The 24,606-nt window shown below is 47.1% G+C and overlaps 1 protein-coding gene across 2 annotated transcripts in view; it reads left to right on the top strand.

Annotated features, from left to right (window-relative positions):
- LOC124112441 (cation-independent mannose-6-phosphate receptor-like) overlaps positions 1-24,606 on the top strand; it is a 77,530-nt gene that overhangs the window by 23,100 nt on the left and 29,824 nt on the right. For both annotated transcript variants that reach the window (XM_048384018.1, XM_048384019.1), the window contains exons 17-29: positions 174-351; positions 7,023-7,322; positions 8,318-8,505; positions 9,898-9,978; positions 10,447-10,666; positions 11,147-11,515; positions 17,380-17,446; positions 20,296-20,449; positions 21,494-21,632; positions 22,156-22,281; positions 22,934-23,193; positions 23,432-23,659; positions 24,177-24,326. In XM_048384018.1, coding sequence (XP_048239975.1) covers positions 174-351; positions 7,023-7,322; positions 8,318-8,505; positions 9,898-9,978; positions 10,447-10,666; positions 11,147-11,515; positions 17,380-17,446; positions 20,296-20,449; positions 21,494-21,632; positions 22,156-22,281; positions 22,934-23,193; positions 23,432-23,659; positions 24,177-24,326 — 2,460 coding nt within the window. The remainder of the gene's footprint in view (positions 1-173; positions 352-7,022; positions 7,323-8,317; positions 8,506-9,897; positions 9,979-10,446; positions 10,667-11,146; positions 11,516-17,379; positions 17,447-20,295; positions 20,450-21,493; positions 21,633-22,155; positions 22,282-22,933; positions 23,194-23,431; positions 23,660-24,176; positions 24,327-24,606) is intronic.

The raw sequence follows: 24,606 nt of genomic DNA, 5'->3' as shown, positions 1-24,606 counted from the left end.
CATTAAGTTTATTTTTTTTACAAATTCCATGTCTTTGTTCATTATTATCATGATTATAGTTGTATTGTTACTTTGGAAAATGTCCACTAAAACTCCCCAGATATATTGAAGTATTTTGAAGATTGGAAACCTGAATTCAGATTAGTTTTTATGATTTCCATTTGTGTTTTCAGTTGAACATCTGTGGCAACGTGTCATCCTGCGACCTCCTCACGCCAGACAACGTGAAGGCCTCGGTGTGCGAGGACCAGACCACCAGGAAGCCAGCCCTGGCCATGTCCAGCGGCTCACTGGACTTCTCAGATGATGGACAGTTGATGCTGACTTATGATGGGAGGAGGCTCAGTAATGGTTGGTACTACTGTAACATCTTCCTGAGACGAGGGAATTAACTGACTGAAATGTTCAGTTCCACCCGTGCAGAACTAGGTTGTAATTTCTAGGCTCGATCGAAGGGCCACCAGTGGCTATTACGAGTTATGTCCCTTCTAAGTAGAGATAATTTATTGATAACTTTTTTATTTTCTGTCAAGGCCAAGGCAAGGCTGCCAACGGTATAACGATATATACCGAAACATCGCATTTAAAGTAAATAAAGAAGTTGTTATCTATAAGTTATCTGACCCGTGAAGATTCCGGGGTAGAATAGGTCTTCAACAACCCATGCTTGCCGTAAAAGGTGACTATGCTTGTCGTAAAAGGCGACTAACGGGATCGGGTGGTCAGGCTCGCTGACTTGGTTGATGCATGTCATCGATCCCAATTGCGTGGATCGATGCTCATGATATTAATCACAGGATTGTCTGGTCCAGACTTGATTATTTACAGACCGCCGTCATATAGCTGGAATATTGCTGAGTGGGACGTTAAACAACAAACCAACCAACCAAAATATAAGTTATCTCTACTTAACTTTGGAAACTGCTAAGTAATGCCTATCAATTACATTAAGTAATACGTTACCACTGTTATACCGAGGCTGTTGTCTCCCACAACTGCTGCTATAACGAAATCTACCACAGAGATCTCAATTACCTCATGCAGCACGTGCGTAGCCACCTAGCTGCCATGTGACACCCTTCACTCTTGTCTCCTTCGTCTGCGTAGCAAGACGTGTATACCTACTGCTGAAGCGTTCCTTGAATATTTGGTGATATTTATTATAGTTTATTCTCTAATAAACTGTGCTTTTATGGGGCGTTGCGGTAGCTACGCTTGGTTATAATTTTCCCGCCCTTTTTTCTATATACTTGCGGGGTTCGCGTATGCACGTTGTGTTTTACGTTTCCCCTGTTCTTGTATGTTTTGGGGGTTAACATAACTTATTTCTTTAATAAAAGTTATATGTGTATGTTATATGTTCACATTGCTCGTTTATTTTCTTGTGAAAATGCTCGTTTGTGAATCATTGTGGTGCGTGCGTTGTAACCATGTTTTGTTCTTTGTTTATAGCATACAAACAATGTCTGACATGGATATGTCCCCAGTCTCCACCCCCTCTACCCCTGCTCCTCGGAGTTGTGGGGTGTGCCGAAATTTTTTGTCGTCCCGGGATCCCCACGATCGTTGCCCGCGGTGCAGGGTTCCGTGCGGGGACACCCGGTGCACCCTGTGCGAAGGTCTGGGGCCTGCGGAGTTTGAGCGTTACCGGCTGTTCGTACAGTCCGTCTCCACCCCTGTGGTGGCCGGTTCGTCCGGTCAGGGTCCCCGTGCGGGTACCACCTCCTCGGCTGCGGCGGATCCCTTTGCGGCCCTCGGGCTGTCTGGGGATTCCGTCGCCGCATTGTTGTCGAAACTTGTGGACTCCAAGCTGGCGGCCTTATCGCAAGATAGGCCGCTGGCTGTTCCGTCCCCAGCCTCTTTGGTGGACGCGGGTTCGGACGCGGGGTCCGCCGGTACGGCGGCAGCTGCCGTGGTTGCCGGTCCTTCCCCCGAACCCTTGCTTCCGCTATCGGTTAAGAACCGCGTGGCCATGGTTTATGACCTCTTCGAGGACATGCCAAAGCCCCTGCCGATACCGCGGGGAATCCACTGTTCCGTGGGTTCCTCCGAGGTGTACAACGAGACGTCCGACAAGGCTTTCCCGGCATCAACCTTGCTGCACGGGATTAAGCCTTCTTTGGAGAAGGCCTTCGCGGCTGCCTCTGGTCGGGGTCTCCCCTTACCTCCACCGTCGTGGAGAAAAGGGTCTTTCCCGGTACATGACCTTGCCTTTCCCGAGGCTGGTCCTCCCGCGGTAGCCCATGTGGAGCGTTTGGGGGTCTGTGCCCCACCGGTTGCCACGGTACCACAAGGTACCTTGCAACAGCTGGACACCCTCGCTCCACACTCCATGCTGGCAATGTCTCACGGAGACACATACCTGGCTGCAGCGGCCAGTCTGGTCGAAGGTTCTCCTACGGACCGAGACCAGCACATTTATAACTGCTTGCTCGGTTTAAATGCTTCCCTGGAGTACGTTGCCGGGGCTTCGGCCTTTATTTCCGGCACGTGCCATTTTCTTCGGCACCAGTCATATCTGGTTGCTTCAGGGTTGGACGATGCCAATCAGGAGGTGCTCCTTTCGCAGCCTTGGTCTGCTCGGACCCTGTTTAATAACAAGATCCCTGGGGTTCTGAAGGAACAACAGGCCGCTGTGTCTGCCGAGGCCTCTCGGCACACACTGGATCTTGTGAGGTCCTTGCATAGGCCTGGGTGCTGCTCCGAAGCTGAATGCTGCATCCGGCAGGCCTAAGGGGTCGGGTTCTTCTTCCTCTGGGAAAAAGCCCCGCCCTGAGGGCTCCGGTATGGGCAATCAGCTGCCCTTTTGCGGGAAGACGGGGAACTGGGGGAAGCCCAAGTCGTCTAAGGACGGCAAGGGCCCCTCCAGGTGACTCTCATTGGAGGGGTTCGTATGCCGACAGCGCCAACTTCGGTTGGCCCTTAGGCGAACCCGAGTCACTTGGCCCTGGACAGTTGCGCCTGCCGCAGCCTGTCAGGGCCCCCTCTCCTTCCCCAGTGGGAGCCAGACTCCAGACTTACTGGGAGAATTGGGAACAAGTGTTTGACGACCCGTGGGTGGTTAACACGATTCGGTACGGCTATCGGCTTGATCTCAAAGCGAATCCGCCGCTCACCGTTGCCCTGTTGGCAGGTTTCGATTCGGAAACCGATCTTCCCATCCTCGCCGATGCCATCGGCAGGTTGGTGGAGAAGGGGCTGTACGGGAGTTAGCTCTACCAGAAATAACACCGGGGTTTTACTCCAGGATATTTCTCGTTCCCAAGTAGGACAGTGCCGAACTCAGAATGATTCACACGTCCGCTCCCTGGCTGTTCACCCGGTTCACCACCCCCATAGTGGGGTTCCTCCACAGGAGGGGTGTCCGGTACTTCGCGTACCTGGACGACTCGCTAGTTGCAAATTGAATGACGGACGTGCTGTCTCGTCAGCTCGATTTTGCACTTTGGCGCTTGGAGCAATTGGGGTGGATTGTCAATCTCCCCAAGAGCGAGTTAACCCCCTCACAGAACTTGAAGTTCTTCGGAGGTCGGTTCGACATGGTGACCCATCACCTCTTTGTCCCCCCAGACCGGTGGCACAAGATTCAGGCGATGATTGCCAAAGTCTTAGCGGTGCCTCAGACTGTTCACTTTTGGGAACAGCTGTTAGGGCTACTTGTGTCCGCCCTGGACTGCACCGATTGGGGTCGTCTCCAACTCCGCCCGCTGCAACGGTTTACAATCCAGTTGTTAGCACAGGAGAACAGTGCGACCGTCGCCCTCGTAGATCGGCTCTGCCCGCATCTGGCGTGGTGGACGGTCCCTTACAATGTCTTATCAGGAGTCTGTATGCGGCCCTACCGGGCCACGTTGAACCTGTATACAGACGCCTCTCTAGTGGGCTGGGGTGCGTAGACGAACTAGGTCTTCACATCAATTGTCTCGAGTTCAAGGCAGTGATAAACGCAGTCAATCACTGGAAGCATCGTCTCGTCGACGCCTTGCTCATGCTGGCGACCGACAACACGACGGTAGTGTCCTATGTGAACAAACTGGGGGGAACCCACAGTCACTCGCTACTCGATCTCACGTTCCATTGCCAACTATGTCTCTTCCGTTGCTACGGTAGGGGACGTTGCTATGGTCTCTCATAAGAGCCAGTGATTCGGGGTATTATCAAGGGTTTCAAACAGCAAGATCTTCAGAAAGGCTGCCTTCGGGCACCGGCCTGGGATCTTTCCTTAGTGTTGAAATCACTTATGGAAGCTCCGTATGAACCCTTGAGTAGTGCTTCGTTCTGGCATGTGACTTGGTAAACAGCAATTTCTCCTCTCCTTTGACTTGGGCCAAACGGAGAGAGAATTCACTGTAAGATCACTCAAGGAAATCTTACATCCTGCTGATACTGAGGACAGATCGATGTGTCCGGTTAGGGCCCTCAAGTATTATCTTAAGGCTTCAAATGAACGCAGACAAGGGCGTGACCGTCTGTTCATATCGTGTAACCCTAATCGCACTGCTGACATAACTCGCAACTCGATTGCGTTATGGCTTCGTTCTGTCGTCAATCTGGCGTACCGGTCTCGGGGGTTACCGGTAGTGGGGTCAAACCCGCACGAGATCAGGGCGCTAGCGGCAACATTTGCCCTACACTCAAATATCTCTGTTCGCAGAATATTACGAGGTTGTTACTGGCGTTCTGACTCGGTTTTTGCCAATCATTACCTCAAACAGGTCGCTGATGACGACGTGGGGAGTGTGCACCGTCTTGGGCCGCTGATCGCGGCGCAAGCGGGCACCTAAGGGGTGTGCCCAGCGCAATTCCGAACTCCTCAGGCGTCAGTCCTTGCACGGTGGTCAATCTGGGTCGACTCCAATGTTCCTACTGCTGTGGGTACAGGAGTTGGGGTCCTGCAAACCAGCGCACTCACACCACAGGTGAGGGCGGCATTTTGTGTGCTTTGTCCTTATTTGTATTTTGACAATTATGTATTTAATTGTCTGTCGTGTATCCCAACCTTGTGATGCATGCTTACAAATACTGGAATTAGGTCACGCGCCTAATGCATACTTTCAGTAGGCTTGCTCTGGGATATACAGTCCGAATGAAATTAATTTCCCTCTTTTCGACTGTTTAACCTGATCTAAGATTTAGCTCACGCGGATACAGTGTTCTCATCCGCTGCGGCGATGAAATACCTATCCAGTGGGGCCGTTTGGAGTCACCAATCGTTTTGGCAATGACGATTGAGCCTTACGGTATGCGCTTGACAGTGCTTTGGTATTCCTATAGGGTAACGTCTAGCTAGGTGCATGTGCATCGAGTGCTTCCGCCTTGGTGTTTACTTCCGCTGGTCGGAAGGAAAGCTAGCAGTCAGGATTGGGGTTGTAGGTGCTCCCCGCCGCCTACTGTGGTAGTCAGCCTCGGTATAACAGTGGTAACGTATTACTTAATGTAAGTTGTAGAATTTTCCTATTCGGAATATTCTATAAGTAATACGTTACCACTGGGCTGCTGCCCGCCCGTCCGTCCCCCGAGCACTTGCTCTCGCAAGAGACAAGAGTAAAGGGTGTCACATGGCAGCTAGGTGGCTACGCACATGCTGCATGAGGTAATTGAGATCTCTGTGGTAGATTTCGTTATAGCAGCAGTTGTGGGAGACAACAGCCTCGGTATAACAGTGGTAACGTATTACTTATAGAATATTCCGAATAGGAAAATTCTACAAAATGGATCTTACTTCGTGAAGTGCATCAAATCATGTGAGCACCTTGATTAAAAACATGAAAAGATTTGGAAAATATCTGTTGATGCCAAGTTGACGGTACACATGCTTTGTAAATCCTGCAATTTATCGAAATTTACACGTCAGTTTACGTTATGCGATTTTGATTGGACTATGCATAGACTCGTTAGTCAAGCCAAAGTGTATCTCCATAATTCCAGCCTAGTTCGGGAAGGGTGGAAACTGGACTTGTCAGTTAACTCCCTTGCCTCAGGAAGATGCTGCTGTAGATACAGAGGACATAGAGGTGTCGCCTGACCTGCATCCTGTGGGGATTCCGGGTTAGACTTGATCCCCACAAGCTATACTGGTCATAAGAGGCTGATTAATGGATTGGTTGTCAGACTCTGTAACTGTTGTTTGCGTGTCATTGTTCCCTCATAGTATTTGTTCACGGCTATTTAATCTCTAAGAATTGTGGTTAAACTAAACCACTACCCAAACAATTAGGTTTCTCCATTTATTTGTGTAATATTCCGTGACTAATTGTCCATTCCTCTCCTCTGAAACCATAAAACCCATAGATAACGTGAAAAACCTTGAATTGAGGATCACGGCTATTTTATCTCTGAGAATTGTGGTTAAACTAAACCAGTACCCAAACAATTAAGTTTCTCCATTTGTTTGTGTAATATTCCGTGACTAATTGTTTCAATTAGCACAAAAAATAATGTTGAAAGAACTTGAAATGTGTAATATGTATAACAGTGTGCACAACCTGCTCGCTCACCCACTCAATGTCTAACCTGAAATGCTTTGAGTGGTTTCCTGTATAGTTCCCTGATTTCTTTCATGATATCATGACAAAGTATGTCACGTGTCACACAGACTTGAACAACCTGAGTTTAGATTCTGCCATGGAAAGATCTGGAATATGGATTGTGTGCCTTGAAAAAACCTTGAATTTTGGTGACCAATCCATATTTCAAATAATGCTAAAATATTAGGCATCTCTTCATTCTGTTCATTCTGTTTTTAAAAAGTCAAAGAAAAGCATTTGTATCCTATATATTTATTGTCAGAAAACCATGGCGTTATCTCCCCTTTAATAATTGTCTGCTTGTGTCAGTGGTGAAAATGCCCAAATCTGTAACAAATTGAATGGAAACTCCTGCAGAATATAAAGTTTTCATGTACAAATGGTTGCCTTGAAGTGTGAGATATGAGCCCTAAAAAGGCCCTGAAAGTTGCTCTGAAATTCTGTACCCGGTGTGAATATATATACTGTTATTTTGATACAATTGTTTCTCTCCAGGACAACAAGTGCAGGTGAAGATTTCCTTCGTCTGTCGAAGAGATGCAGGCGATAATCCGACATTCGTACGCCAAGAAGACAACACGTATTATTTCAAGTTCGAGACCGCTCTGGCCTGTCCCCCACAACCTGTTGACTGCATGGCCATAGATAAACGTGGCAACGAGTATGACCTCACCGCCTTGGCCAAGACCTCGTCCAATTGGGTGGTGAGGGACACAAGGGAGGGCTACTCTAAGTTGAAATACTACATCAACGTGTGTCGCCCTATCAACCCAGTTGCAGGCTCAACTTGTCCTGGTAAGTGGGTTTTCACACATTCAGAGATGCCAACTATCATGCAATTGGTGTAATAATAATGCTTTTGAGCCTAAAACTACGTTATTACGCTTATCCACCCCAAATTACAATTTTGGACATTTTTTTCAAGAATTTTTTACATGTATAAAATATCAGAGAGAGGAAATTGTTAATAAACCAATCATGTGAAGCATTCTACACAAAGCTAATTGCATGTACACCGATATTTCATAGGGAAACACCTCATTGTTTTCCTGCAGTAAATATTGTCACATGATCAATTTTATGAATGTGTGGAGCTTTGACCACGTGTTTCGGCATGAATGCCGTGTTTTTGACACCAGTTTTTTGTCGCCTCGCTAAGATGCCCCCAACAAACAGCTTGAATAAAATGCTTTCGTTAGTGATTTATGATCTATAATTACCAAATCTATTCAAAATATGTGGGTTTTTTAAATGTCACTTGATGTATGTCACTGATGAGGTTGGCATGCCGAGTACTTCATCGAAGTTGATGTCCACTTTTTTTATTTTTGGATAGATAGGTTTAGTCATATTTAACCATGCAGACGGAAGCGCAATCTTCTTTCCTGCTTATTTTGAGCTTTATTGCCCTTTTTTTCAAAATAGTAGGCCTTGCGTGTGCGGCTATACTACTGGTGTCAGTGCATGTGTACCAATGCTTCATGTATGTGTAGGCGTAATGAAAATGTCAAAGTGAAAACCAGCATCATGACAGGGTGCTCTTGACATTGCTCTTTTTCACATGAACCTTTAGCCTTTAGGACCCCACTGATTACTCCAGAGCTTCAATTAGGGTTGGCATCTCTGCACATTGAATGTACTTGCTTGCTCGTCTAACAAAAGGATTGGGTTATATTGTCAACAAGTTCTCAGGAGTCGTCAGTGCAGCCTGACTGTGTGCTTATGCTAGACTGACTACTGTTTGATGCTGTCCTCCCCCCTCATCCCCATCCCTCATGTCTGTGTTGCAGGTGGGCCTTTTGGAGGCTGTCAGTCCGGGGACAAGTCCTTCAGTCTGGGGTACGTCCAGTCCAAGCCTGTTGCCATGGACGACGGCTCCCTCGTGCTGCAGTACCGGGGAGGGACTCTGTGTCACAAGGGCACTGATAAGGAATCACATCGCAGCACCAGGATCAATTTCATCTGCTCGCATGCAGAGGTAAAAATACTAACACCATAGAAAACACTTCCAGAGTCACACTGGTCATAAGCGGTGTCTTTTGGGCTTAAAAAATAATAGAATTGGTTCTCAATGGCAATATGAAACTATTGTGCAGGCAGGCCGTGTTTGTTTTTTGTTTGTTTTTGTTTTTGTTTGTTTTTTTTGGTGTGTGTGTGTGTGTGGGGGGGGGGGGGGGGGGGGGGGGGGGGTGTTTGGAGGGGAATGGGTGTTCAAATGTGACAAAATTTTGTTTACAATAATATTCGTGGAAATCATGTTGTTCTTAAGTATTGTAGCATTTAACTGCCGGGGTCGTGTGTTTTAGAAGCGGAATATTTAATGATTATTAATTTGTTTTGAAAGTGGAAATTAAAACGAAACATGTGGCAGACTTTATGATGATGCGGGCGGTGCCTGAGAACTAAGACTATTATTTTTTTAGCCTGGGGATCAGGTAGAGAGGCTTTGGGACTTGGTTGATTGCATGTCATAGCTGGAATGTTACAAAGTGTGGCTTTAACAACAGAAACACAAACATCTGGTGTTAAAACATTCTTCACTTTTTGTTTCCTGAACTGTTTACTGAACATGCTGAAGGCAGTTCAACTCGAACCAGATCAATAATGGTCTGACAGGTTTGCACCATCCTCTATGACTCCACGACTGGCACTAACCCAATGTAGGTTCACCGAAGTACGAGCCCTGGAGCTATAGAGGTTGGGTTTGCACTTGAAAAAGCCTTTTTTTGGCAGTCCTGTTGAAAAGGCCTTGAATTTGAATATGCCTTGAACAATTTGGAAAGGACTTAAAATTGAATTTTTCAACCATTGTTAACTGATTTTGAATAGATATTACAATTATTAATTTCCCTACTAATGGGTGAAGAAACAATGTAGCAGAGGATAAGTCTTTAACTCTGTCGATATTAAAATACTAGTGGAACAGTGGTGTGTGGACTTGGTTAGTTTTACATGGTGCTGTTGGATGTACATTTATAGCCATTCTGTCCAATTCCTGTGCCTTTCTCAGTTGTCTTGGGTCTTACTTTTAGCCCTGAAAAGTGATCATTACTTTGAAAAGGCCTTCAGACCTTCACTTTGGTGGCCTAAGTTTTACTGACTGATGTCATAACCCTTGGTGCTATAGCAGGAACCCAAGTGATTTCTGACGGAAAGAAATATTTAGATATGGATATATGACAACTGCATGAAGATTTTACACTGGTAAACATGGATGTGATGACTGAAACACTTCAGGTTTACATGATTGTTCACAAGAATTGTGGATGTTAAGAATTATTTTCCCCGGTCACTTCTTCTTGATGAGTTTGGTGTATGAGAAACTATGTGTTACCATGGTTACTAATATTTCTGACTATCATCCTTTCAGAGTGATCCTGTGTTCATGGGAGAAACAGAGACGTGTGAATATTTGTTTGAATGGAACACTCCCAGTGCCTGCCCCCAACATGTGAGTAGATAGAATCTTCATCAGCTTTTCTGCAACTGCAGTAGTTTCCTTTTTCTTGTATCCAAATTGTATGTAACTCATCAGTTGATGGGGTAATAAATTCTACACACTATGAGCGTTGTGATAAACAAATGTACATGGTATTGTTGCTGCTGCTGCTACTGTTGTTATTTCTATAATACCTAGCATTTCAAGCTGACAATGATTCACTGATAAAGTGGAGCGTTTGCAATGTCAGTGAAAATGATGTAACATCACTTCATCTTCAGCAGTGTTCCAAATTAAGGGGTTTCCTGGTGTCCTTAAAGTTTGTGCCTATATATTTGAATCTAGGGACTCCCTAAAATTACAATTTAACCTTTGACATAAGGGCAATGTCAAGGACCCCTTGACAGTTAAAACTGCTTCTCATCCTCTTTCTGTCTCTGCAACATGGTGGGGTTGTAATCTGAACTGTCTCTCTTGCAGAAAATAACTGGCAAGGACTGCAAGGTCACTGACCCTGTGTATAACTATCAGTTTGACCTTTCACACCTGCACCAATCAGCTGAGGATTACAAGGTGAAGGTCGGGGACTACACCTACCTCATCAACGTGTGCGGACAGCTGGTGTCCGGCACGGGGGCATGTGCCGGTGTGGGGGCGTGTCAGACTAAGGATTCAGATAAATCCTTCATTTTTGATGCAGGTAAGAAGGATCAGTCATTTCATTGTTTTAGGGTATGGGTGGACAAGTTGTCTCAAGGCTTCGGATACACTGTGCAGAGTTGCATTCCGGTCTCTGGCGACTCATTGTTCCCCAACTGCATGGAACATTGCTCATAATATCAACCACTGTTTTGTCTGGCCCAGACTCTGTTATGTACAGGGTGCTGTGATTTAGCTGGATTATTGTTGACTGCATGCAATGATCCCTGGTTTGTCAAGCATCATATCCGTGCTTGTGGGTTTCACCAGATTGGTAAATGTCCATAACCTGTATCATTTGGGATATCTTTCCACGTAAATATCACACTTTTGGTTTAATAGGTGGTAATGTGTTGTGTGACAAGGTGGTGTCACCTTCATCAGCTTGTTAGGCTGAGGAACATTTTGTTCTAAAAAAATTAGTTTTGAACTTATATCTTTGTCATTAAACATGTTTGAACTCTGACTTTTTTCTTTACAGGAAAGGCCAATAGTGATCTCGTATACAATGCAGGGGAGCTAACTCTCCGCTACACGGATGGCAAGTCCAACTGCCATCACAAGTACAACCGTACGACTATAATCACCTTCACCTGCGACCACACCAAGGATGGGAAGGAGGGGCCAAGGTATCTGCGGGAAGATGGAGACTGCACCTATCAGTTTGAGTGGCCGACTAGCTACGCATGCTCACCGCACAAGGTGTCCGACTGTACGGCGACCGATCCCGAGGGCAACGTTTATGATTTGTCTTCTCTCACACGAACCAATGATAACTACATTGTTGATAAGGCTTACAGGCAGAGGAAGTTTATACTGAATGTGTGCCAGACATTGGTTTACAAGAAAGGTAATAATTGTGTTGGGATTCCGGGTTAGAATAGGCCCCCAGCAGCCTTAGTTTGTTGTATCGGTGGTCAGACTCATTGACCGGGTTGACATTTGCTGAACTAGGATTTCAAGGACTGAATAAAAATATGTTGTCAGTACCTGTAATGCTGCTCTGGTGTAATTACATTAAGTAATACGTTACCACTGTTATACCGAGGCTGTTGTCTCCCACAACTGCTGCTATAGCGAAATCTACCACAGAGATCTCAATTACCTCATGCAGCATGTGCGTAGCCACCTAGCTGCCATGTGACACCCTTCACTCTTGTCTCTTCGCTTGCTCTAGCAAGACGTACAATAAACTGCTCAAGCGTTCCTGTTTCTCCGACCATTCGGTGATATTTATTACTGTTTATTCTCTCTAATAAACTGTACTTGTATGGGGCGTTTGCTGTAACTACGCTTGGAAATATTTTTCCCGCCAAATGGAAATATTTTTCCCGCCCTTTTTTTCTATATACTTGCGGGGTGTCTCGTATGCACGTTGCGTCTTACGTTCCCCTGTTCTAGTATATCTTTGGGTTTTTACATCACTTATTCCTCTATATGTTATATGTGTATGTTCTATATTCCCATTGCTCGTTTATTTTCTTGTGAAAATACTCGTTTGTGACTATTTGTGGTGCGTGTGTTGTAACCATGTTTTGCTCTTTGTTCATAGTACAAACAAAATGTCTGACATGGATGTTTCGCCGTCCTCCACCCCCTCTACCCCCGCAACCAGGAGCTGCGGGGTGTGCCGCAAGCGAGCGCTACCGGCTGTATGTGCAGTCCGTTTCCACCCCTGTGGTGGCCGGCTCGTCCGGTCGGGGTCCCCTTGCGGGTACCACCACCACGGCTGCGGCGGATCCCTTGGCGACCCGTGGTGGCCGCGGGGTCCACCGGTACGGTGGCGGCTCCCGTGGTCACCGGTCCTTCCCCCGAACCGTTGCTCCCGCTATCGGTTAAGGACCGCGTGGCCATGGTTTATGTCCTCTTTGAGGACATGCCCCGGCCGGTACCGCGGGGAATCCATGACTGTGGGTTCCTCCGAGGTATACAATGAGTCTTCCAACACGGCTTTCCCCGCATCAACCTTGCTGCGCGGTATCAAGCCTTCCTTGGAGAACGCCTTCGCGGCGGCCTCCGGTCGGGGTCTCCCGTTGCCTCCGACGTCGTGGAGAAAGGGTTTATTCCCAGGACGTGACCTTGCCTTTCCCGAGGCTGGTCCTACCGCGGAGGCCCATGTTGAGCGGTTGGGTGTCCGTGCCCCACCGGCTGCTACGGTAACGCAAGCTACCTTGCACCAGCTGGACGCCCTCGCTCGGCACTCCATGTCTCACGGAGACACTTACTTGGCTGCAGCGGCCAGTCTGGTCGAAGGTTCTCCCACGGACCGTGACCAGCGCATTTACAACTGCCTGCTCAGTTTAAATGCTTCCCTGGAGTACGTTGCCGAGGACTCTCGGCACACACTTGCTCTTGTTGGGTCCCTGCATAGGCGCCTGGGTGCCGCTCCTAACCGGAGCGCGCCCCAGGCTGCTGCGGCTGGTAGGTCTAAGGGGTCGGGTTCTTCTTCCTCTGGGAAGTAGCCCCGCCCTGAGGGCTCCGGTATGGGCAATCAGCTGCCCTTTCGCGGGAAGACGGGGAACTGGGGGAAGCCCAAGTCGTCTAAGGACGGCAAGGGCCCCTCCAGGTGACTCTCATTGGAGGGGTTCGTATGCCGACAGTGCCAACTTCGGTTGGCCCTTAGGCAAACCCGAGTCACTTGGCCCTGGACAGTTGCGCCTGCCGCAGGTTTCGATTCGGAAACCGATCTTCCCATCCTCGCCGATGCCATCGGCAGGTTGGTGGAGAAGGGGCAGTACGGGAGTTAGCTCTACCAGAAATAACACCGGGGTTTTACTCCAGGATATTTCTCGTTCCCAAGTAGGACAGTGCCAACTCAGAATGATTCACACGTCCGCTCCCTGGCTGTTCACCCGGTTAACCACCCCCATAGTGGGGTTCCTCCACAGGAGGGGTGTCCGATACTTCGCGTACCTGGACGACTCGCTAGTAGCAATTAGAATGACAGACACCCTGTCACGCCATCTCGTTTTCGCACTTTGGCTCTTGGAGCAATTGTGGTGGATTATCAATCTCCCCAAGAGCGAGATAACCCCTTCTCAGACCTTGCTGTTCATTGGAGGTCGGTTCAACACGGTGTCTCATCGCCTCTTTGTCCCCCCAGACCGGTGGCACAAGATTCAGGCGATGATTGCCAAAGTCTTAGCGGTGCAACAGACTGTTCACTTTTGGGAACAGCTGTTAGGGCTACTTGTATCAGCCCAGGACTGCACCGAACGGGGTCGTCTCCAACTCCGCTCGCTGCAACGGTTTTTAATCCAGTTGTTAGCAACGGAGGTGAACAGTGCGACCGTCGCCCTCCCGGATCGGCTCCGACCGCATCTGGATTGGTGGACGGTCCCTTACAATGTCTTATCAGGAGTCTCTATGCGGCCCTACCGGGCCACGTTGACCCTGTATACAGACGCCTCTCTGGTGGGCTGGAGCGCCCATCTAGAGGGGGAGGTGAGCTCGGGGCTGTGGTGCGTAGACGAACTAGGTCTTCACATCAATTGTCTCGAGTTCAAGGCAGTGATCAACGCAGTCAATCACTGGAAGCATCGTCTCGTCGACGCCCGGCTCATGCTGGCGACCGACAACACGACGGTAGTGTCCTATGTGAACAAACTGGGGGGAACCCACAGTCACTCGCTACTCGATCTCACGTTCGAGTTTTACGCTCTGGTGGACAGTGTCCCGTGCCAGATACGCGCCCGTCACATCCCAGGTGTACGGAACGTACTGGCCGATGCTCTGTCGAGGCCTCAGGATCCGAGCCCCACAGAGTGGATGCTGAACCCAGTAGTGTTTCAGTGGCTGTGCGAACGTTTGGGTCGTCCGATGGTCGACCTGTTCGCAACGCGGTTCAACAATCAACTCCCGTTGTTTGTATCACCAGTCCCGGACCCGAGGGCCATCGATCACGATGCTCTCGCGTTAGACTGGACGGGCTTGGACGCTTATGCTTACCCGCCGACAGCGTTGATACCACACATTCTAAGCCGGCTCCGAGGAGTTCGCTGTCGAATGTTACTGATCGCGCCCATGTGGCCGAACAGGTCGTGGTACCCCGACTTGCTGACCCAGGTCACGCAGTCGCCACTTCCACTGCCTGTGTGACCGGATCTCTTGATCCACCCTCACACCCGTCAGCTTCATCCAAACGCATGGCAGTTCAATCTGCACGCGTGGATGTTGTCACCGAGCGTCTGTGGAGTAAAGGTTTTTCTCGCCGGGCGTCTCGGGCATACGTTAGTATGCATCGTGATTCTACCCAGAAGGTGTATAATGCACGTTGGGTTATTTTCACGAAGTGGTGTTGTAAACATCACATTCATTCGCCAGATAAGGTATCTGTGCAGGATATTGCTCGTTTCATGTCTCACTTGCGAGAGACCCGGAAACTCTCCGGGGGTTCCATTGCCAACTATGTCTCGTCCGTTGCTACGGTACGGGACGTTGCTATGGGTACCAGTCTCTCCAAAGAGCCGGTGATACGGGGTATTATCAAGGGTTTCAAACAGCACGATCCTAAGAAGGGCCGCCTTCGGGCACCGGCCTGGGATCTTTCCCTAGTGTTGCAATCACTTACGGAAGCTCCGTATGAACCCTTGCATAGTGCTTCGTTCCGGCATGTGACTTGGAAAACAGCATTTCTCCTCTCCTTTGCCACGGCGGCACGTGTATCTGAAATTCATGCACTTGATGTCGCCAAGGTACGATTCGATAGGGGGGACGATGGAGCGGTCCGCCTGGGCCTGCTCATGGGCTTCGTCGCCAGGAATCAGAGAGTCGGGCAAACGGAGAGAGAATTCACTGTAAGATCACTCAAAGAAATCTTACATCCTGCTGATACTGAGGACAGAGCGCTGTGTCCGGTTAGGGCCCTTAAGTATTATCTTAAGTATTACTCGATTGCGTTGAGGCTTCGTTCTGTCATCAATCTGGCGTACCGGTCTCGGGGGTTACCGGTAGCGGGGTCAAACCCGCACGAGATCAGGGCGCTAGCGGCAACATTTGCCCTACACTCGAATATCTCTGTTCGCATAATATTACGAGGTTGTTACTGGCGTTCTGACTCGGTTTTTGCCAATCATTACCTCAAACAGGTCGCTGATGCCGTCGTGGAGAGTGTGCACCGTCTTGGCCCGCGGATCGCGGCGCAAGCGGGCACCTAAGGGGTGTGCCCAGCGCAATTCCGAACTCCTCAGGCGTCAGACCTTGCACGGTGGTCAATCTGGGTCGACTCCAATGTTCCCACTGCCGTGGGTACAGGAGTTGGGGTCCCGCAAACCAGCGCACTCACACCACAGGTGAGGGCGGCTTTTTGTGTGCTTTGTCCTTATTTGTATTTTGACAATTATGTATTTAATTGTCTGTCGTGTATCCCAACCTTGTGATGCATGCTTACAAATACTGGAATTAGGTCACCGCCTAATGCATACTTTAAGTAGGCTTGCTCTGGGATATACGGTCTGAATGAAATTAATTTCCCTCTTTTCGACTGTTTAACCTGATCTAAGATAAAGCTCACGCGGATACAGTGTTCTCATCCGCTGCGGCGATGAAATACCTATCCAGTGGGGCCGTTTGGAGTCACCAATCGTTTTGGCAATGACGATTGAGCCTTACGGTATGCGCTTGACAGTGCTTTGGTATTCCTATAGGGTAACGCCTAGCTAGGTGCATGTGCATCGAGTGCTTCCGCCTTGGTGTTTACTTCCGCTGGTCGGAAGGAACGCTAGCAGTCAGGATTCGGGTTGTAGGTGCTCCCCACCGTCTACTGTGGTAGTCAGCCTCGGTATAACAGTGGTAACGTATTACTTAATGTAATTTGTAGAATTTTCCTATTCGGAATATTCTATAAGTATTACGTTACCACTGGGCTGCTGCCCGCCCGTCCGTCCCCCGAGCACTTGCTCTCGCAAGAGACAAGAGTGAAGGGTGTCACATGGCAGCTAGGTGGCTACGCACGTGCTGCATGAGGTAATTGAGATCTCTGTGGTAGATTTCGCTATAGCAGCAGTTGTGGGAGACAACAGCCTCGGTATAACAGTGGTAACGTATTACTTATAGAATATTCCGAATAGGAAAATTCTACAAAACTGTAGTCATTCATCATGATGCACAAGCAGAACTCCATTGGTATTACACAAGAGCGTGTTTAGTATTTTATTTATTTCTTGCCGTTTATAACTTTTTTAGAATTTCACTGTTGTGTGTAAATAGGCAGACATCTATGCGATCCACAGCATAATCCATTTGAGTTTAACAGAATAATACTTCAAAAGGTCAAAAGTTGATACTTACCAGTATTAATTTAATACCATACAATGGCCCACCTTTAGAATTCAGGGGTCTGTTCCACAAAGCTATCATAACTCCCATTCTTTAACATAGATGTACAAGTGTCGTTGCGCTTTGATCGCCTCGTGAATCCTGCACCACAAAGTTTACAATCACAGTCAGACTAGCAACAGGGTGACTGGGGTCATCGAGAGTGCGTAAGCTCCTCTCAGTGATTTATCATCTCTACATGCAATGTCATAATGTGTAATACAGCTGCATGTTTATTAAATGGGTGATCTCTTCACGGGCAAGTAATAAAAACATATGACACATTTAGATAGATAACGAGATATGTTGACTGCGTGCATTTTGTCATCCAACCTAAGAACATTGTATTTCTTTGTAGACAACACAATGGTGAAATACTGCTAACATTTATATTAACAGATCAGACCTGCCCTCCCAACTCGGCAGCGTGTATGGTGAACTTGACAGAGACACTGCAGGAGAAGAAGTGAGTTGGATGTTGATTCATATCGACATTGTTACATGTGTTATGAAATACAAAGCATTTGTCCTTTTGCCAAACTAATGATGCTCCCATGCATTATCTAAAAAAACATTACGGCAGTATACTCAATTCCTTGTGCTTGTAGTAATTGACAGGCACATACATGCTCCAGAGCCTTATATTTATAACAAATGTTATATTTGGGATAACACTTTCTTAGTAAAGTACAGATTCTTGTACATTTTGGGGTTGCGTCCCATCCGGGATTCGAACCCACACTTGCCAGAGTGAGGCACCTAATTGCCAGCACACAAAGTCAGCGATCTAACCCACTCAAGCCAATGAAGCTTCCGCTAAAAATGAAATATACTGTTACCCTGTCTGGCGCTTGGCATTAAGGGGCTAAATCAAAGACTGGTTGGCTCAGAGTCAGTATACTGTGTCTGAGTGGGGTATTCATGTTAAACTGCAGCATGGTATCTCAGTGAGCTAGCACTATAAATCGGCATCAGTCTGGACTAGTACAAGCAGCCCCACACACACATGTGCATGCGCGTCACTATATAAGTACAATATACTTGGACGCGATGTTAATTCCAATTTCACCTCACCTCACCTCTGGCAAGTGTTGGTTCAAATCCTGGATGGGACTTTACTAACAAAGTGTTATCCCGAATATAACGATACAGCGATCTAACCCACTCAGCCACAAGGCTTCTGCAAAAATGACTCAACCCCAAAAAGTAAGAGAATCTGTACTTTACTGAGAAAGTGTTATTTTACATTTGACCACTTTCTAAATGACATTGTGTCTTATATTTGTAGCAGGAGGCAGAACATTATCCCAGTGCCCTCAATTGTGTAGTAAGAAGCACTCCATCATCCTAGTGCTTCATGCTTGAAGCATTTTTTTAATATTTGCATGTGACAAGTCTATGAGCCAAGCTGATTTTCACAGGCAATGCACATAAAAACATTACTAGCATGGGGTAATATATTCATCTTGGGTCACAGACATGCTCATACTTTGATTTTCATTTGAAATCTGCCTCTCTCACTCAATGTAGCCATAGTTTTAGTTTTGACCATATCACTGAAGTCAAGAGAAATAAAATGGCTAGTTTTCAACCTTTTGATGATGTCTGATAAGTTTCATACCATTTTTCCAAAGTTTACAGAAAGTTTAAAGTTGACATTTCCAGTGGTCCAAAAGGGACCATTGACCTTTCTCCATCTTTGTCAAGCTAATAGTGTATGGACCACTTTAAACACTACCCCACTGCCCTGTTTGTACAATATGTTTGGTAAGGTTGGACCCACCCTGGTGATGAGCCAGCACTTTAAGCACTACCCCACTGCCCTGTTTGTACAATATGTTTGGTAAGGTTGGACCCACCCTGGTCATGAGCCAGCACTTTAAGCACTAGGCTACCCCACTGCCCTGTTTGTACAATATGTTTGGTAAGGTTGAACCCACCCTGGTCATGAGCCAGCACTTTAAGCACTACCCCACTGCCCTGTTTGTACAATATGTTTGGTAAGGTTGGACCCACCCTGGTCATGAGCCAGCACTTTAAGGAAAAGGCTACCCCACTGCCCTGTTTGTACAATATGTTTGGTAAGGTTGGACCCACCCTGGTGATGAGCCAGCACTTTAAGCACTAGGCTACCCCACTGCCCTGTTTGTACAATATGTTTGGTAAGGTTGGACCCACCCTGGTCATGAGCCAGCACTTTAAGCACTAGGCTACCCCACTGCCCTGTTTGTACAATATGTTTGGTAAGGTTGGATCCACCCTGGTCATGAGCCAGTACTTTAAACACTAGGCTACCCCACTGCCCTTTTTGTACAATATGATTAGTAAGGTTGGACCCACCCTGGTCATGAGCCAGCACTTTAAGCACTAGGCTACCCCACTGCCCTGTTTGTACAATATGATTGGTAAGGTTGGACCCACCCTGGTCATGAGCCAGCACTTTAAACACTAGGCTACCCCACTGCCCTGTTTGTACAATATGATTGGTAAGGTTGGACCCACCCTGGTCATGAGCCAGCACTTTAAGCACTAGGCTACCCCACTGCCCTGTTTGTACAATATGATTGGTAAGGTTGGACCCACCCTGGTCATGAGCCAGCACTTTAAACACTAGGCTACCCCACTGCCCTTTTTGTACAATATGATTGGTAAGGTTGGACCCACCCTGGTCATGAGCCAGCACTTTAAACACTACCCCACTGCCCTGTTTGTACAATATGATTGGTAAGGTTGGACCCACCCTGGTCATGAGCCAGCACTTTAAACACTACCCCACTGCCCTGTTTGTACAATATGATTGGTAAGGTTGGACCCACCCTGGTCATGAGCCAGCACTTTAAACACTACCCCACTGCCCTGTTTGTACAATATGATTGGTAAGGTTGGACCCACCCTGGTCATGAGCCAGCACTTTAAGGAAAAGGCTACCCCACTGCCCTGTTTGTACAATATGATTAGTAAGGTTGGACCCACCCTGGTGATGAGCCAGCACTTTAAGCACTAGGCTACCCCACTGCCTTGTTTGTACAATATGTTTGGTAAGGTTGGACCCACCCTGGTGATGAGCCAGCACTTTAAGCACTAGGCTACCCCACTGCCCTGTTTGTACAATACGATTAGTAAGGTTGGACCCACCCTGGTGATGAGCCAGCACTTTAAGCACTAGGCTACCCCACTGCCTTGTTTGTACAATATGATTGGTAAGGTTGGACCCACCCTGGTGATGAGCCACCACTTTAAACACTAGACAACCCGAACCCCCTGTTTGCATATTAGAATTTCACAGGTTTCACTGACCGGTCTTGTGCTCATTAGGTTCCACAAGATTGGGGAGCTGACCAGCAAGCCAGTGAGGTTTGACACTCTGTCCAAGACCCTCATCATCCGGTACGACAATGGAGAGAAGTGCCCAGTTGCTAACCGGACAGTGTCCACTGTCATCATCCTGCACTGTGACCTCAATGCCTATGTGAGTATGGGGCTTCCTCTCAGGGAACCCAAGTGGGTGTGTACTTCTGTCTCTAAGTCAGTAAGTGAAGTGATCTTACCATGCCTACCAGGAAACCCAAATGGATACAATCAGCAGTCTTTGACTTTAGCCACTTGTCCGAAGCCAGAAGTAAAATTAAGTTCGGTCTTGTAAGATATACTAACAATAGTCCATATGTTAACACTAAATTGTATTGAAATTGATGCTAAGAGCCAAGATTTTTTGGCTATTGACAGGAATAAAGTCATTTCAATAGTTTGTAATGAATTTTCATGACCCCAATTACTTGAAAATCTCATGTCAAGATGATAGAAACAAGTGATTGTGGTACGAAACAACCAAAGTGGATTGGGTGGTCAAGTCAGTGACTTGGTTGATTGTGTGTCATCGTATCAAGATAATGTGAGAGGTTGCCGATGATATCAACCACTGGTTTGTCAGGCCCAAATTTGTGTATTTACAGGCCGCTGTGATACAGCTGATGTATTGTTGACTGGTGTAAAACAACAACAAACAATCACTATGCATTGGTGCAAAGAGGACCTGTATTTAATGAGATCAATCTTGAAAATATTTTATGTCGTTTCAGTTACAGCTTTTGGAAAATGAGGGGTGCAGTTTGAGATTGGGCAGTTGTTCTTTGAACAGTTGTGTGATCTTGGTGATTTGCTTGTCGTAAGAGGCGACTAACGGGATCGGGTGGTTGATGCATGTCATCGTATCCCAATTGTGTGGATTGATGCTCATGTTTTCAATCACTGGATTGTCTGTTGCAGGCTCGATTATTTACAGACCGCCGTCATATAGCTGGAATATTGCTGAGTGCGGCGTTGAACAACAAACAACAAACAAATGTATCTCCAAAGAAGTTAGTTATTGTGTTGTAAAACGTTTACACTTGTACTCAATCACCTACCACTTCTGAATGTAGAAAGGTTTAGTATGCTTTGGAAAGGGTGGTGTGCACCCTTCACCCCACTGGATGTCATGGATCTCATGTTTAGTGAAACCATTCTACTTCAGGATACGGAGCCCTCTGGTCACTTCCTGGCCAACCTGTGTGAGCATCGGTTTGTCTGGACGACGCGCGCAGCCTGCTCTGTGAACACAAGGGAAAGCAGTGCCAAAGGAGGCAACTGCACTGCCACAAACCCAGACTCTGGTGAGTCAGTCTTAGTTTAATCACTCATTGCTAGTAACCATGGGGACCAATGCTAAAAAGTACTTGGATCTGGACAATTGGCAACCCTTCACAACCTTGTTGTTTCCTGTCATCCAAACAGGCTGCCTCCATGGTCTAGTGGATAGAGCGCCTGCCCAGATAGCAGGTCGGGGGTTCGATCCCGGGCAGGGTCATACCAAAAGACTTTAAAAGATGTACTTGATGTTACTTGGCATTAATGGGCTATAACAAGGACTGGTCGGCTCGGAGTCAGTATACTGTGCCTGAGTGGGTTATTCATGTTAAACTGCTGCATGGTATCTCAGTGAGCTGGCACTATAAATCGGCATCAGTCCGGACTAGTACAAGCAGCCAGACAAGCAACTTGCACTGCACACATGGCAACACATTTGATGATCAAGTAAAATGCTTTTCCATTAGATTTTTATTTGTTGTCAATAATTTTTTTTGAAAACCTGTGGATTATGTAGCTTCAGCCAAATTGGGTATCCTTATGTTTCAGGCTACACGTTTGACCTGAGTGCCCTGAAGAAGTCCACAGGATATCACTTCAATGACGGCAACGACCATGACTTCCACATCAATGTGTGTGGCCCAGTTGCTGGCAGTGGTTGTGACAGCAATGCTGGTGAGGAGTCTTTTATTCCTGAGACTTCAAGTACTTGTCCCACATTATTTTTCTAAGTATGTGTTGTCGTCAATTGGATTTCAACTTCATGACTTTTAGAGTGGTGGGGTAGCCTTTTGGTTAAAGTGTTGGCTTGTCACATGAAAGACCATGGTCCACTTGTACAAAGGAATCTAAGCACTGTGACGATCATAGTTCCCATACTTTAACGTAGACCTTCATAGATAGTGGTCCCAGCTATTGATTCCCCTCAAGAGTTCAATGTGTGGACTCGATTCTTCTTGCCAAACAACACCCTCCCACACCCATTATATGGCTGAAATATTGCTAAAGGTGATCTTGACACACACTCTTTAAGGGGTGACAGGTGGCACTGTAGTTTAAGGCATTGTAAGAGTTGCTTCCCTTGGTTGCAAGGATCTGCTATTTGTGGATTTGAATCCCAGATCACCCTGATCAAATCCTTGGCCTGTTAACACTTTACCTATTCTCATGTGTTTCACCAACAACTGGTGTCACTTAAGGCTTTCTTTCATGATAAGCTGACCACCTATGACATGAGATTCTACTGAAAACAACAGTAAGCCCCACTCACTCACTCACTCACTCACTCACTCACTCACTCACTCACTCACTCACTGGTGTGTTTCAGGAGCATGTCAGAAGGAGTTGGTGGGGGAAAAGCGGAACTTCAGCGCCGGTGTTGCCAACAGCAACCTGCAGTTCAGAGTCGGCTTCTTGATGCTGAACTACTCCGGTGGGGCTCTCTGCCACAACAAGTACCACCGCTCCACCATCATCAACTTCATCTGCGGCCAGGAAAAGGGGGATGGATTTCCAATACTGGTGGGCGAGACAGATGACTGTGTGTATCACTTCAACTGGCACACGAGCAGAGTCTGTGAGCAAGAGGTTGGTCCAACTTTCTAAAACTTTGTCATCATACCAATCAGGAATTTGGAGAGATATCATGGAAATGGAAAAGTATTGATATTCAGATGTCAAGTAATAATATGTTCTTTTCTTTGTAAGTTCTCCATCTACCAATGTTTTGCCATGAAAATTGAATTCATGGGACCATTTCTCAATTTCTCATGTAATTCAACTCTTTCCTAGTTTGATAATTTTTTCATTCAACTTCAACCCTCAGGTAAAATGCAGTGTGGAAACCCAGGGCCCAAAAGGCAGTTACAAGGTCGACCTGTCTCCACTCATCAAGGCATCAGGACACCATGTGGCCATTTCCTTGATACCAGGGGCGGTAAACTCGGGCACAACCTACTACATCAACATCTGCCGACCCCTCAACCCCATCCAAGGGAAACTCTGTCCCCCGGGCTCCTCTGCCTGTATGATAGAGGGAGATAAAACTCCTGTGGTATGTACATAACTGTGCCCACCCTCTCCTCTGTGTGATCAGGGAGATAAAACTCCTGTGGTATGTACATAACTGTGCCCACCCTCTCCTCTGTGTGATCAGGGAGATAAAACTCCTGTGGTATGTACATAACTGTGCCCACCCTCTCCTCTGTGTGATCAGGGAGATAAAACTCCTGTGGTATGTACATAACTGTGCCCACCCTCTCCTCTGTGTGATCAGGGAGATAAAACTCCTGTGGTGTGTACATAACTGTGCCCACCCTCTCCTCTGTGTGATCAGGGAGATAAAACTCCTGTGGTGTGTACATAACTGTGCCCACCCTCTCCTCTGTGTGATCAGGGAGATAAAACTCCTGTGGTGTGTACATAGCTGTGCCCACCCTCTCCTCTGTGTGATCAGGGAGATAAAACTCCTGTGGTGTGTATGTAACTGTGCCCACCGGCTCCTCTTTGTGCATTCACGGGAATAGATCAAGCTTCCTATGGTTATAATTCACACTGCCTGGTATTTTCAGAGTTTGGGTCACCTGGCTGGAGGTCCGTACATTGACTCCGTGACTGGGAAGGTGACCTTGTCCTATGTGAATGGCAGCAAGTGCTTGAAGGACCCCAGTAGAAACACCACAAGCCATATCATCTTCACCTGCAAAGTCGGCACGTCACTTGTGAGTTTAATCAAGCCTTTTCTCACCCCCATTGAAGTCGTAGTTCACCTATATAAGAGAGATAACTCTCACACCAGTTTGCTTTTCTAGCAAGTTTGATTCAAGTCATTCAAAACTCTCTTTAATTTTTTTTGTGTAACTCAAAGTTTTGAGTTTTTACAGTTTTACACGCAGCATCAATTAATTTGAGACCAATACTGAAAATGGGGACCTGCCTGTGGGGCACAATACCCTTTTTGCACAATAATGAAAACAAATTCCTTGACATCACAACCTATGT

This window comes from Haliotis rufescens, unplaced genomic scaffold, assembly GCF_023055435.1.
Source record: "Haliotis rufescens isolate VD_foot unplaced genomic scaffold, xgHalRufe1.0.p SCAF_5, whole genome shotgun sequence".
NCBI classification, from domain to species: Eukaryota; Metazoa; Mollusca; class Gastropoda; order Lepetellida; family Haliotidae; genus Haliotis; species Haliotis rufescens.
This window is presented reverse-complemented; position numbering and strand designations above follow the sequence as displayed.